This window comes from Bufo bufo, chromosome 4 (genome assembly GCF_905171765.1).
Source record: "Bufo bufo chromosome 4, aBufBuf1.1, whole genome shotgun sequence".
Lineage (NCBI taxonomy): Eukaryota > Metazoa > Chordata > Amphibia > Anura > Bufonidae > Bufo > Bufo bufo.
This window is the reverse complement of record NC_053392.1, coordinates 175,456,582-175,472,058: the sequence shown is the minus strand read 5'-3', so window position 1 is coordinate 175,472,058 and position 15,477 is coordinate 175,456,582. Positions and strand designations below refer to the sequence as shown.

Here is a 15,477-nt window from a genome sequence, read left to right as displayed (position 1 = left end):
TTTGGTCTTTCCCATGTTGGAGAGTTTGGAGTCTGCTTGATTGATTGATTCTGTGGACAGGTGTCTTTTTTACATGTGACTAGTTAAGACAGGTGTCCTTAATGAGGGTGACTAATTGAGTAGAAGTGTCTAACCACTCTGTGGGAGCCAGAACTCTTAATGGTTGGTAGGGGTTCAAATACTTATTTCACTCAATGAAATGCAAAATCAGTTGCTATCTTTTATTTAAAGTTATTTTTTCGATTTTCCTTTTGATGTGCTATCTGCCACTGTTACAATAAACCTACCATTGAAATGATACTGTTCTGAGACTTTTCATTTCTTTGTCATTGGACAAACTTACAAAATCAGTGAGGGGTCAAATAATTATTTCCGCCACTGTATATATATACACACAGTACAGACCAAAAGTTTGGACACACCTTCTCATTCAAAGAGTTTTCTTTATTTTCATGACTATGAAAATTGTAGATTCACACTGAAGGCATCAAAACTATGAATTAACACATGTGGAATTATATACATAACAAACAAGTGTGAAACAACTGAAAATATGTAATATTCTAGGTTCTTCAAAGTAGCCACCTTTTGCTTTGATTACTGCTTTGCACACTCTTGGCATTCTCTTGATGAGCTTGAAGAGAATACCAATAGTGTGCAAATCAGTAATCAAAGCAAAAGGTGGCTACTTTGAAGAACCTAGAATATGACATATTTTCAGTTGTTTCACACTTGTTTGTTATGTATATAATTCCACATGTGTTAATTCATAGTTTTGATGCCTTCAGTGTGAATCTACAATTTTCATAGTCATGAAAATAAAGAAAACTCTTTGAATGAGAAGGTGTGTCCAAACTTTTGGTCTGTACTGTATGTATATATATATATATATATATATTTATATTAGCCCCTTAGTGACCAGCCTGTTTTGGGCCTTACTGACCAAGCTTTATTCTTCCTTTTTTCATCGTTGCGTTCCAAGAGCTATAATTTTTTTTTATTTTTCCGTCTATACAGCTTTATGAGGGCTTGTTTTTTGCGCGAGACGTTATGGTTTTTGATTGTGCCATTTTGGGGTACACATAACTTTCTGATTAACTTTTATTAACTTTCTGGGAGGGAGATGGGAAAAACAGCAATACTACCACTGCATTTTTACGTTATAAATTTAACGGAGTTCATTTTTCGGTATAAATAACATAATATATTTATTCTCTGGGTCAGTACGATTACAGTGATACCAAATACATATAGTTTTTTTTTTAGGTTTTACTACTTTTTTGCAATAGAACCCCATTTTTTTTTAAAAAGAAAAAAAAATGTTTTTACATTGCTGCTTCCCAAGACCCATAACTTCTTTCTATGGAGTTGAATGAGGGCTTGATTTTTGCAGGACGACTTGTATTTTTCATTGGTATCACTTGCGTTAGGAGCGGATCCGTCTGGTGTCTGTACAGACGGATCCGCTCCTATAATGCAAACGCTTGCATCCATTCAGAACGGATCCGTCTGCATAACTGTTTTTTTCAGATCTGATTTTTCACTTCGTGAAAACTCAGATCCGACAGTATATTCTAACACAGAGGCGTTCCCATGGTGATGGGGACGCTTCAAGTTAGAATATACTAAAATAACTGTGTACATGACTGCCCCCTGCTGCCTGGCAGACCCCCCCTCCCCTGTATTTAACTCATTGGTGGCCAGTGCGGCCAGCCCCCCCTCCCTCCGCACTGGCCACCAATGAGTTAAAAACAGGGGGGGGGGCCGCACTGGCCACCAATGAGTTAAAAACAGGGGGGGGGGGCCGCACTGGCCACCAATGAGTTAAATATAGTGGAGGGAGGAGGGGGGTCTGCCCCCTGCTTCCTGGCAGCACGGGGCAGTTATGTACACAGTTCTTTTAGTATATTCTAACTTGAAGTGTCCCCATCACCATGGGAACGCCTCTGTGTTAGAATATACTGTCGGATATGAATTTCACGATCTAACTCAAATCTGATGGTATGACATAGAGGCGTTCCCATGGTGATGGGGACGCTTCAAGTTCAAATATACCATCGTATTGGAGAAAACTCTGATCTGATGGTATATTAATAGGGACTCCTGACTTTACATTGAAAGTCAATGGGGGACGGATCCGTTTACAATTGCACCATATTGTGTCAACGTCAAACGGATCCGTCCCCATTGACTTGCATTGTAAGTCTGGATGGATCCGTTTGGCTCTGCACGGCCAGGCGGACACGAAAACGCTGCAAGCTGCGTTCGGGTGTCCGCCTGCTGAGCGGAATGGAGGCCAAACAGATGCATTCTGAGCAGATCCGCATCCACTCAGAATGCATTGGGGCTGTACGGATCAGTTCGGGGCCGCTTGTGAGAGCCATCAAACGGAACTCACAAGCGGAACCCCGAACGCAAGTGTGAAAGTAGCCTTTAAGAATAAATGAGCAATTCTGTCTTTTTTTTTTTATTAAAGAGTTCACCGTAGGGGAACATTTATGTGATATTTATGTAGTACAGGTCATTACGGACGCGGCAATACCAAATATACATTCATTAAAAAGTGTATTTTCAATTTAAAAAAAGTGTCATTTTTTTAAATGGAATTTTTCTATTTAATAAATGTTTTTTTTTTTTGTTTTTTTTTTACCACTTAATAGTCCCACAAGGGGACTATAACAGACAGTATTTTGATTGCTTTTAAAATGCTATCTATTATCCCTATAATGCATTGCATTTTAATAGCAATGCTATTTTAACATTGACCAGCAGGCTGTGCCAGAGAGGCGCAGCCTGCTGGAAGTTTCTACAGCCGGGACCAGAGCCTACAACAGATGCCAGGTAGCCTTCAAACACATCGGCACCCCGCAATTGCATTTGCGGGGTGCCTATAGGACAGAGGGAGTCCGCTCCCTCTGTCACCGCTTAACATGCTGTGGGCGCCATTGCCCGCAGCATGTAAAGTGTTAAACACGGAGTGCTGTCCGCATCTTTTGTGGCCCCATTGAAGTGAATGGGTCCGCCTCCGAGCCGCCAAAACAGCGGCTCGGAGGCGGACCCAAACAATGGTCGTGTGCATGAGGCCTAATACAGTACCAACAGAGTTAGGGCTCTTTCACACCTGCGTTCTTGTCTTCCGGCATAGAGTTCCGTCGTCGGGGCTCTATGCCGGAAGAATCCTGATCAGGATTATCCCCATGCATTCTGAATGGAGTAAAATCCATTCAGGATGCATCAGGATGTCTTCAGTTCCGGAACGGAACGTTTTTTGGCCGGAGAAAATACTGCAGCATTCTGCGCTTTTTGCTCCGGCCAAAAATCCGGAACACTTGCCGCAATGAAAGGCATTGATCCGGATCCGGCCTTAAGCTAAACGTCGTTTCGGCGCATTGCCGGAGCCAACATTTAGCTTTTTCTGAATGGTTACCATGGCTGCCGGGACGCTAAAGTCCTGGCAGCCATGGTAAAGTGTAGCGGGGAGCAGCATACTTACCGTCCGTGCGGCTCCCGGGGCGCTCCAGAGTGACGTCAGGGCGCCCCAAGCGCATGGATCATGTGATCGCATTGGACACGTCATCCATGCGCATGGGGCGCTCTGACGTCACTCTGGAGCGCCCCGGGAGCCGCACGGACTGTAAGTATACCGCTCCCCGCTCCTACTATGGCAACCAGGACTTTAATAGCGTCCTGGGTGCCATAGTAACACTGAAAGCATTTTGAAGACGGTTCCGTCTTCAAATGCTTTCAGTACACTTGCGTTTTTCCGGATCCGGAGTGTAATTCCGGCAAGTGGAGTACATGCCGGATCCGGACAACGCAAGTGTGAAAGAGCCCTTAACTGAATGCGGATTACGTAGGATTTTTTCCGCGAGGATTCTCGTGCAGAAAAACCAACATAATTCAGTGCCAGCAAAGTCAAGGACATTAGACAAATCTCATGTTCACAGTTTGCCTTTTTCTTCTGTGCAGATAATGACCTGGATTTTGAATTTCAATTGTTTGTGCAGATTTCACCCTTTTGAATGGAAGGGTTAGATCCGTTTCAAAATCATATCAAATCAGCAGCAAACCAGCAAATAAAGATGCGTTTTTTGTTGTGGAAACGCACAAAAAAGAAAAACTGCACAGAGATCTGCCCGTGTGCAAGTACTCTAAGAGTACTGTCACACACAGTTGAGTAGTGTGTTTTTTTTTTGGACTTCTAAAACCACTCCCTCAAAAAAAAAAGCCTGACTTAGCATTTTTGGTTGCCTTCTGTTGCCCACATAGTGTTTTACCACCTGCCTTTTTATGTTGTTTTTTGTATGCCTTGCTTTTTTTTTTTTTTGTACAAAAGCATGTACTCCTCCCTCCCATGAGATCACTGACTCTGTAGCACAGTATGGGGAAAATACATTGGTACAAAAGACTTCCTTCCAACAACGGGAGCTGGCAACAAAAAAGCACCAAAACAGCAGACCACCTCAAAAAAAAAAAAAAAAACTGTGTGACTACAGTTTTAGTCAATCTGTCTTTGCCCATAAGACCTCATGCACACGACCATGTCCGTTTTGTGGTCCGCAAAAGAAGGGTGCCAGCCGTGTGCGTTCCGCATTTTTCAGAACGTTCCGTGATACGAACAAGAATAAGCCTTTTTTTTTTTGGCGGGGCCGTGGAACAGATGTGCATATGCGGACAGCCCACGGACTGCTGTCCGCATGTTTTGCGGCCCCATTGAAGTGAATGGTTCCGCATCAGATCTGCAAAAAAATGGGGCTCGGATGCAGACCCAAACCACAGTTGTGTGCATGAGGCCTAACGGTGTAACAGGATAATCCAAGTTCACCGTGAACAGAATGTCCTCTTCCATGTGCCTATTCCCATATTTAGTTCTCCTTATAGGAAATGTATTGATGGCATCCATGCCAATAAGAATTCACAACCACACAACTCATGTATTTACATTATGAACATCTTTTTTGTACAGTTGTACAAATGATAAAACATCACAGTATTCTGTATTAGAACTGGAATACAATGGAAGTAATCTAACATAGGAATTAAACAGTGACAGGTCTCCAGTTTAAAACGTACATACATTTATCGAGAGCAATAAGGCACATGGTGCATGGCTTCTAGGTTTAGAACATTCACTACTTTTACCATACACAGCAAGGCATCATAAGGCGTTGTAAACAATGTTCCTTAAAGTGTAACTCCAATACAGTTTTCTTGTGGAGGTACTAGTCCTAGAATATCCTCCAATAGCCCTAGAATATCCTGATCTTGGCAGGCAAGATATGATATCTTATAATGTCATATATATCATATGATGAGTTGTCATACCAAGAACAGAAGTAGAATCACAAGTTCAATCATATATTGCAGATGTCACCAGCATTTGTACAAGTTCATAGATTAGTGCTAATTGTTTCAAGTTGTAGTTTTCCCATTAGGTTTGATTTGTAAGGGCCCATTTTACACAAGCCGACTGAGCAGACAACGAACCATTAGTTCCTGAATACTTGTCATAGGAAGTGAAAGTTGCATTTACATGCAGCAGTCACCTTCTCTGTATGGGAATGAGCGATCACAGTCCCCATAGAGAATCACTGTTTCTGGCAGGTCCCCGTTTACATAAAGCAGGCATGCTCAACCTGCGGCCCTCCAGCTGTTGTAAAACTACAACTCCCATAATGCCCTTCTGTAGGCTGTTCGGGCATGCTGGGAGTTGTAGTTTTGCAACAGCTGGAGGGCCACATGTTGAGCATGCCTGCCATAGAGCAATCTGCTGCCCAGAAAAAAATGATTTAGCTGGCAGCATCATCCAATAAATGTGCATTTGCCAGTTCTTCACATGATCAGTGCCACCTTGACACTGGCCAATGATCGGAATGACTAATTGGCCTTGATTGTTGTAGTCATAAAATATTAACAGATTTGTTGAATGGGCATGTTGAGGAGATATCCCTTATATGGGTGGTACCCTGTATGTTATAATGGGACAGAAGATTGTAACATGGTGACTCGGTCACTGTACTTTCATGCAATTTCATTTAATAGAGAATGGCAACACTAGCAAATTTCTAAATCACTTCTTTTAAAAAATCTGCCTGCATCCACCTGAAAAAAACCCTGTAAAGTCATGGTCTCACTTCCCCCTAAATTGCACTCCACGGCCTGTTGTCAAACAAAATCCGTCCCTAGTAACAGAGATTTAGAAGACAGCTTAGAGGAAGTGGGGCCATGTCAGCGCTAGCTGAAATCATGAGCCTAACAAAATAACTGCTTCTGAACATCTCAGGAGCCTCTTGTGTGTCTGTACGTGTGATTTATCCCTCCTTATATGTTCTGTGAGCTCAGGAGCTGAAAACAAACATAGTGGGAAGTAAGGGAAAGGATATCACAGCAGTACAGTGCTGGAAGAAGGAAGACGGCCCCTGCTTTTAAGTGAAATGGATCTAGCTGTGCAGCTGAAAGACACTTTAGGGAAGCCCAAACATAACTCTTCCATAACTGTTATGATTGTACAAAGAAGCACAGCCATTATTATATAACCTTTTTTGAAAACTCAGGTACGCTTTAAGGGCCTATTATAGAAGTAGAGGTGGAAACAGCACAGATGTCAGCTACAGATGCATGTAACCCCCACATGTTTTCTACAGTCCACTGTAGTTCAGCGATATCAGTCCTGAATAACACAAATAAAACAAAAATGGACGTCAGCATTCCTACCAAAATCTGTATGCACCATTTTGGCCTCTAAGAAGCCTATTTCAAGGCTTGGAAAGGGCGAAAAAGTGGCATGGTGTTTTGGATGAGGCACAATAAAACAGATTTTTGGCAGGAATGCTGATGTCAATTTTTTCATTCTAAAGGCCTCATAGAGTAATTATCATATAATGTTTCAAATTTGATAAATTATCGCTATATGTAATAGCATGCAGCAATCAAATAATGACAATAAATTGTTTCATTTCCATTGACTGGACAAATCTACCAGACTGAAGGATTATCAGAAATCTGCCGATCATTAGCAGCGTAGATGCTCTATGGGGTAAACACACAACGATTGCAATAAGAAGAAAACAGTGAAAATATTTAGCAATTATTGTTTACATGTAATTGTACATTTTCTGAATGTAGACAACTCGCTAGTTAAAAAAATATCTGACCTTCTAATACAGAACTAAGGGGGGTCATTTATTATCTTGAAATACGCTTATATAAGGTGTATTTCAGGCGCAGATTGCGGCACAACGGTTAGTTGCACCACAATCTGCGACTTTTCCCCACTCACGCTATGTATAAAAAAGTGGGCGTCACGTGGACCAGCAGGCCCGTCTAATTCATCATTTTCTATGCCTGTTTTAGGTGTACAAAATGGTCTAAATGTAAGACAGCAAGGAAGCTGGATGCACCTCTTCATAACTTCAGCGGATCCACCACCAGATATAGGGGTTATTAAGACCGGTATTTTAATAAATGACCCCCTAAATTCCTATAGACTTTAATTCATTGTCCTGTTTTTAACATATTTTGCCAACGGTCTGTAATCCCAGTGATGACTGATGTTCGTATGTACACTGCTATGTGCTGTGCATGTCACTTCATGTACCCTTCTATTAATACAAGCACTCACTTCTAAAAAGACAATAGCCCACAATTATAATGCAGTCTATGCCAGTTTTTGTCTCACACGGCACCACTAAAATCCTGTAGGTCATAGCAAGCGACGAGAAAAGTCCTCATGACCTCCAAAGAAGACCTCATTTAGGAGAATATGGCACAAATTTTTGCTAAAATTTACGTCTGCTCATAAGCAGTTATAGATTTGATTTGTTAAAATTGCAAGTCTTTACATATGTGCTGATGTCAGCTGAAGATAACAGTCTTTGTCCGTCTTTCTATGTCCCTCTATGTTTGTGAAATGCAAAGGGGGTGTGTCCCCTACTCCTGGAGGCTCTGCTGTCCCTCCTCTGGGTACACCCTCATCATGTTGACTGACAGGGCCAAGCAGCGCTCACGTCATCCTGCCTGGACGATGAGGGTGTGCCCAGAGGAGGGAGAACACAGCCTCTAGGAGTAGGGGCAACACCCCCAGAGCGGATGATTGCTGCGGCGTGTAACTGGTCATGGCCAATGGTTGTAAGTGAATGGTTCGTTCCCAATCATTGCCCAGAGTATCAGGCCAGGTAAATGGGCCCTTATTTTCCCTTTTGGTGCTGACGATGCTTCTTGTGATGACTTGACAGCTGGCCTTGAGTCAGGAGAGGAGGGATACACTGTTATATACAGGGGTTGTATTAAATAATAGGCTCTCTTATTGTAGAAACAAATGCAACTCATGTCCATGGGCTACTACTAAGCCTTGATCAAGCAAATACCAGAAACAATCCACAGACAGGAGTGGTGCTGTTTCTGGAAAAAGGCAACCTTCTTTCCTAACCAAATACAACCCCTATAACGCGGAAAATGTTTGTTACGCGACCTGTTAAGTTCTCCTTTGACAAGTAGTCATAATTCCCTAGTAATTCATAACAACATTGCTCCAAAACATGAACATTCTCAACCTCGCCTGTCGCACTGTAGTGGTAAAATACACAGCTTATCTGAATTGTCATTCATAACAGCCCCCCTAATATCCACCGAGCGTAGTCCGCGGGACCTCTCAGTGCGAGGACGCTGCAGGATAATCCCATGGAATGCGAATGAAGGTGTGAAGTCTCCACGATCAGGTTTCTTCATAGTCATTTCCTGCCTTGCTATGTTTCAAGTTCTCAATATAAAATTTTCTCCCAGAGATAAAAAGAGGCTACAAATGTGTGGACTGATAAGCAGGGAGTTCTCACATAGGCACTTGTCTGGTTAAGTAAACCAACCTGGCCGTGTCATAGCTCTTCTTTTGTCCATGCAGAAGTCCTAGGTCAGTGGTCACTCCTCGTCCCTCTTATTTCTCTACACAGTGCTGCTACTATAGTGCAAATCCTGCAGTAAGAAAAATGCTACGCCTTTACTTCTACACATTCGTTTCCAGCGCCAACAAACGTCCCATCCGTTCCATGTTCTTCTCTATTGTAGCTTTGCATGTTATTTCTTTAGCACATTCAAGGGGGAACCAGCCTCTTTCGCCATCCCTCAGCCTTTCACCTTCATACCATCCTGAGCAGAAAATTTAAATGAAAGATATTACTACTTAAAGGAAGACAAAAATAGAATTTTGCTATATATTAAATTACATGCAAGAGTGGATACAAAACGACATTACTTGTACCCACTACAAACAGACCCCAGATAAAGTGAGAGGGCTTGTCCCCGAACGACTGTTCACAGGGTAGGTGATAAGTGCCTGATCGGTGGGAGTTTGACTGCTGGGAACCTCAACAATTGCAAGAAGAGTCCCATTTCAGTGTTGTACCATGGCTCTATTTAAATGGAGGACGAGGGGCCCCCTGTTCTCATTTAGGTCAGTCTCTTATGATCTATACTGTGGATAGGTAAGTTTTCATTCTGGGACAAGCCCTTAAAGGGCATCTGTCAGCAGATTTGTACCTATGAAACTGGTTGACCTGTTACATGTGCACTGGGCAGCTGAAGGCATCTGTGTTGGTCCCATGTTCATATATGCTCACATTGCTGAGAAAAATTATGTTTTAATATATGCAAATGAATTTCTAGGAGCAACGGGGGTGTTGCCTGTGTTTCTTTATTACCACTTTAAAGAGGATCATTCACCTATCCTGACATTGTGAACTAAGTATACAGACATGGAGAGCGGCGCCCGGGGATCTCACTGCACTTACTATTATCCCTGGGCACCGCTCCGTTCTCCCGTTATGTCCTCCAGTATGTTTGGGGACTTGGTTATAGTAGGCGGAGTCTGCCCTTGTTCTGCTGGGCGTCTCCTTCTCCTAGGCTGTAGCGCTGGCCAATCGCAGCGCAGAGCTCACAGCCTGGGAGATAAAAACCTCCCAGGCTGTGAGCTCTGCGCTGCGATTGGCCAGCGCTACAGCCTAGGAGAAGGAGACGCCCAGCAGAACAAGGGCAGACTCCGCCTACTATAACTAAGTCCCATAAGTCTCCGCCTACTATAACCAAGTCCCCGAACATACCGGAGGACATAACGGGAGAACGGAGCGGCACCCAGGGATAATAGTAAGTGCAGTGAGATCCCCGGGCGCCGCTGTATATGTCATGATACTTGGTTCACAATGTCAGGATCTGTTGAAGGTCCTCTTTAAGGCGCACAGAAGTGCATGCTAGAAGTAGTAGCTTCACAACAGCTAGAAATCTAGAGGCTAAAGACCACCAGTCTAGCCCAAAGTCCAAAGGGGTCAAAAGCTCAGACAAGCATTTATTATATGCTGCATGAGCACCCCCACTTGGACTGGCTGCTGGGAATTTATGTAAATTTAAACAATGATTTTATGAGTTTTTTTGCCTGTCTAACTTACCATCATTGACTTTCTGGTAAATCAGGACGACATCAGCCACTTGCAGGGACAGCTCATCTGGCTGCTTGGCAGTATAGGTCCGGATAATCTCCACTTGTGTTAAAGCTGTAAAAGAAAAATGGCAAAAATAAACTATTTTACTTGAATAATATTACAAAAACAAGACATGCAAGAATATTGTACAAGGATTCTGTAAATTTGGCATTTAGTAACTATCCTGCTAATAATTTATCCATTATTTAGGTTTACGTGTAGCCTGCTTCAGAGATGATAATAGTAATATTCGTGAAGTTCAGTCACACTGATGCTGTATAAATACCACATCAAACTGCAAGCTATTGTGGATTTCCTATCCTATTTCTCCTGGAAATGTATAAATGAACTGAACGCTGGGTGTAATCGTTCCCCCATATCAACGATGGTGTGTACAGATGCAGCCTGAAACCATTAACACTTTGTGTAGTGACATGTCTTTCTGATAACCATAACAACACCCAGATGTCAATATATTCATATTTTTCAATAGGAATAACAGAGGAATGCCACAATGCAAGAAAACAATGCTTCAAAATTGTTATTTTAGGGGGACCCCAGACACGTCAGGGGAGTATTGCTGCTCTATTAATGGTCATTGATGCTGTAGGGACACTGGCACAGAAAAGGGCTTGGTAGTTTTAGACCCCTTTCACACAAGAGAGTTTTCCGCGCGGGGCGAACGCATTACGTCCGCACGGAATCCGGACCAATTCATTTCAATGGGTCTGTGTACATGAGCGTTGTTTTTCACGCATCACTTGTGCGTTGCGTGAAAATTGCAGCATGTTCTATATTCAGTGTTTTTCACGCAACGCTGGCCCCATAGAAGTGAATGGGGCTGCGTGAAAATCGCAAGCATCCGCAAGCAAGTGCGGTTGTTAAGAGATGTTGTTTATAAACCTTCAGTTTTTTATCACGATTGCGAAAAACGCATCAATGCGCATTTCACCCGTGCGATAAAAACTGAACAGCTGATGAACTTGCTTGCGAAATCGCGCATTTTTAACTGAACCAATCCAGAACGCATCCGGACCTAATCCGTATCACTCGTCTGCAAGGGGCTTAAGTTATGCATGTGCTTCAAATTTAAGGCTACTTTCACACTAGCGGCACGGACCTCTGGCAGGCTGTTCCGTCGGGTGAACAGCCTTTCGGATCCGTCCTGCCGCTTGTGACCGTGTGCCCCTGCACATGGCGAGAGGCTGCCGGAATAAATGTCGGACATGTCGTAGTTTTATTCCGGCAGCCTCTCGCCGTGCGCTGTCGTGCCTCCGCCCCATTATAGTCAATGGGGACGGAGCGGCAGTCCGGGTGCACACTGTCACCAGCGGCAGGATGGATCTGACAGGCTGTTCACCCGACGGAACAGCCTGCTGGAGGTCCGTGCCGCTAGTGTGAAAGTAGCCTAAGTTGAGGAACTGTACAAAGCATCCACTGAATTGGACAACTGGGGAGATGCGGTGGGACAGAAGTTCTGACTGTCAAAACCTTTATAGGCATCTTGTAGATTGCCCTGGCTTACATTGTGTTTCATGCTGGATCCATCTTGCTCAGTATCCCATGATGCACACACAAACATTGCTTGCAGCAGTTTTACGTCCAGTACGGGAATGCAATCAAACAGAACGGAATACATTCTGGTGCCCCCCGTTCCATTTAGTTCCGTTTTGTCCCCATTGACAATGAATGGGGACAAAACTGAAGCGTTTTCCTCTGGTTTTGAGATCCTATGACGGATCTCTAAACCAGAAAGAAAAAGCGCAGGTGTGAAAGTAGCCTTAGTAGTTTAGAGATAAGGTTTATTAGATGACTGGCACAAAGTGAAAGTACCAGTCACACTTTTAGAAAAACAGTTAACCCTTTGTGACACAACGGCTCAATATTTTTAAAGGGGTTGTCCGGGTTCAGAGCTGAACCCGGACATACCTCCATTTTCACCCAGGCAGCCCCACTGACTTGAGCACCAGAGCAGTTCATTCTCCGATGCTCTCCTTTGCCCTGCGCTAAATCGCGCAGGGAAAAGGCATTTTTTGGAGATCCGGTGACGTACCGGGGCTCTCCATGGGGCTGGCAGGAAGCCCGGTGACGTAACTGGCACTGATGGGCGGGATTTAGCGCTGCCCTAGCCAGTAAAACGGCTAGGGCAGCGCTAAAGCCCACCCATCAGAGCCGGTGACATCACCCGAAAACACTGCTGGGCGGAAGTTTCCGCCCGGGCAGTGGGTTATTGAAAACAAAAGAGCCCTTGCCCTGCGCGATTTAGCGCAGGGCAAGGGAGCGCCTCGGAGCATGAGATGCTTCGATGCTAGCCTCAGGGGGGCTGCCTGGGTGAAGATAAGGGTATGTCCGGGTTCAGCTCTGAACCTGGACAACCCCTTTAATAAAGGTCAATTCAAAATATGATTTTTAGCCAAAAATGAGTAAGATGCAATAAACTAAAAATCCCTCCAAAGGTGTACAAAGCCTTTAAATACATTTAGAAATAAATGATAACATTCAGTTAAATGGGGTTTCCAGCTGCATAAAAATTGGTGACCTTTGTACTGCAACACCTGCATAATTTAGGCATATTTCTGTTTGATAAATGACCCGCTTAGTTCTTTTTTTTGGGGAAGCTCCTATCAGAACCGTGGCAGCAGATGTCAACTTAGCCTAACCATGCAATAATTAACAGAATTATTAGCATGTATTTTGTGTCTATCTAGGAGTTAATATTCTGTTAACAGATTTAATTAACTACTTCCCTATATAAATAGGATTTGTGAATATTATACATAAATAGTGACATTTTCTGGGGGGCTGCTGAGTGGCCACTTTTTTAACCTCCTCTTATGGGTATCTTTTAGATGCCCTGCGTTACTATCTCAAGTATAAGGTGCTTTTGTGGGTATGCACCTTAAACCAGCACATTTTCTGTAATTTAACAACAGTTTTCTAAATAAACAACAGGGGGCGGTGTGAGACAGTAAAAGAAAATGTCGCTCCTTACTGGTTCTATCGGTGCATGCCTTTTCTGTGCTCTGACCCAGTGCGGTGATCCAACGTGCTCGGTCACTCCTGTAATACATGAGTTTGTAATCAAAAAACTGTGCTGCTCATAGCGCTGCTCTTTATATTAAACAACTAGAGTGAAGACAAAGCAAAGAAGATAAACTAATACTTAGCAACTGAAAAAACAATTAAACAACTTACCATATGCAACTCATGCTTCAAGTTTAAAATATATTGCACTACCAGTGGCCCAAAGACCACGTGTGGCCTGTGATACCATTATAGGCAGCCCTAACCATCGTGAAAGAGAAAGGCTTGTCCGTGTCCCAACAGTTCTGAAAAACCTGGCTGTCAATGAAAGTCAAATATCCACAGGACATGCCATAAATATTTTATATAAAAGGGTTCTATTTCTCTGAGATGCTTCGATGCTAGCCTCAGGGGGGCTGCCTGGGTGAAGATAAGGGTATGTCCGGGTTCAGCTCTGAACCTGGACAACCCCTTTAATAAAGGTCAATTCAAAATATGATTTTTAGCCAAATTGGGTACCCCGGTCTCCTACTGCAGAGAGCTGACGAGGTGGTAAGATGATCACACAATACATGCAAAGTAGTATGTGAGAATTGCAGAATGCTTGACTGTTACCATGTTCCCCAGATAAGTGTAAAGTCCCAAAAGTGGAATCCCCATCAGTCAGACATTTATGATATACAGGTGAAACTCGAAAAATTAGAATATCGTGCAAAGTTCATTTATTTCAGTAATGCAACTTAAAAGGTCACACTAACATATGAGATAGACTCATTACATGCAAAGCGAGATATTTCAAGCCTTTATTTGGTATAATTTGGATGATTACAGCTTATGAAACCCCAAAGTCACAATTTTGAGGTACCCTTTGCTCAGGGGGTATGGATTAATTAGCAGACTAGAGTGTAACACTTTGAACCAAGAATATTGAACCTTTTCACAAAATTGTAATTTTAAGCTACATTAATGCAATTCCTTTTAAGTTGCATTACTGAAATAAATGGACTTTTGCACGATATTCTAATTTTTCGAGTTTCACCTGAACACTTGATATGCCATAAATGTCTCCGTTGAGGGCCCCCCCCCCTTCCCCTTTAAAGGCTATATACACCTTTGGGGGCATATTTTTTTTTTATTGCATTGTACTCATTTTAAGCTAAAAATATTTTTTTTTAATTGGCTTTTGGGCACTCCAGTGATGTTGCAGCTCTGAAATATGGCCAAACTGGTGGCAAGTGGCATCTTGGCAGCTGCACGCTTGACTTTTCTCAGTTCATGGGCAGTTATTTTGCGCCTTGGTTTTTCCACACGCTTCTTGCGACCCTGTTGACTATTTTGAATGAAACGCTTGATTGTTCGATGATCACGCTTCAGAAGCTTTTTAAGAGTGCTGCATCCCTCTGCAAGATATCTCACTATTTTTGACTTTTCTGAGCCAGTCAAGTCCTTCTTTTGACCCATTTTGCCAAAGGAAAGGAAGTTGCCTAATAATTATGCACACCTGATATAGGGTGTTGATGTCATTAGACCACACCCCTTCTCATTACAGAGATGCACATCACCTAATATGCTTAATTGGTAGTAGGCTTTCGAGCCTATACAGCTTGGAGTAAGACAACATGCATAAAGAGGATGATGTGGTCAAAATACTCATTTGCCTAATAATTCTGCACGCAGTGTACATTCATTATAGCTCAGTTCTTATCTTACTGATAAGAATATGGCTTATATAAGTGTTTATGACCTCTTAGTAGTTTAGAGATTAGAGGGTTATTAGAGGATGGGCACAAAATGAAAGTAAAAGTACCAGTCACACAGCTAGAAAAACAGTTAACCCTTTGTGACAGAACAGCTCAATATTTTTAATAAAGGGCAATCGAAAAAATGATTAGCCAAAAATGAGTAACATGGAATCAAAAATTTCCTCCAAAGGTGTTCATAGACTTTAAGCTTTATTGTGACCCTTGAAAGTGGTAGAATCCAACAT

General features: G+C 42.8%; 1 protein-coding gene across 2 annotated transcripts in view; it reads right to left on the bottom strand.

Annotated features, from left to right (window-relative positions):
• Positions 1-6,644: 6,644 nt before the first annotated feature.
• Positions 6,645-15,477, bottom strand: part of ARHGEF26 (Rho guanine nucleotide exchange factor 26) — a 169,333-nt gene continuing 160,500 nt past the window's right edge. The window contains exons 13-15 of one of the 2 annotated variants that reach the window (XM_040428126.1): positions 13,459-13,526; positions 10,434-10,538; positions 6,645-9,141 (exon numbers count right to left, since the gene is read on the bottom strand). In XM_040428126.1, coding sequence (XP_040284060.1) covers positions 8,999-9,141; positions 10,434-10,538; positions 13,459-13,526 — 316 coding nt within the window. In that variant the 3' untranslated portion in view covers positions 6,645-8,998. The remainder of the gene's footprint in view (positions 9,142-10,433; positions 10,539-13,458; positions 13,527-15,477) is intronic. The other variant, XM_040428127.1, reaches the window with a different exon arrangement.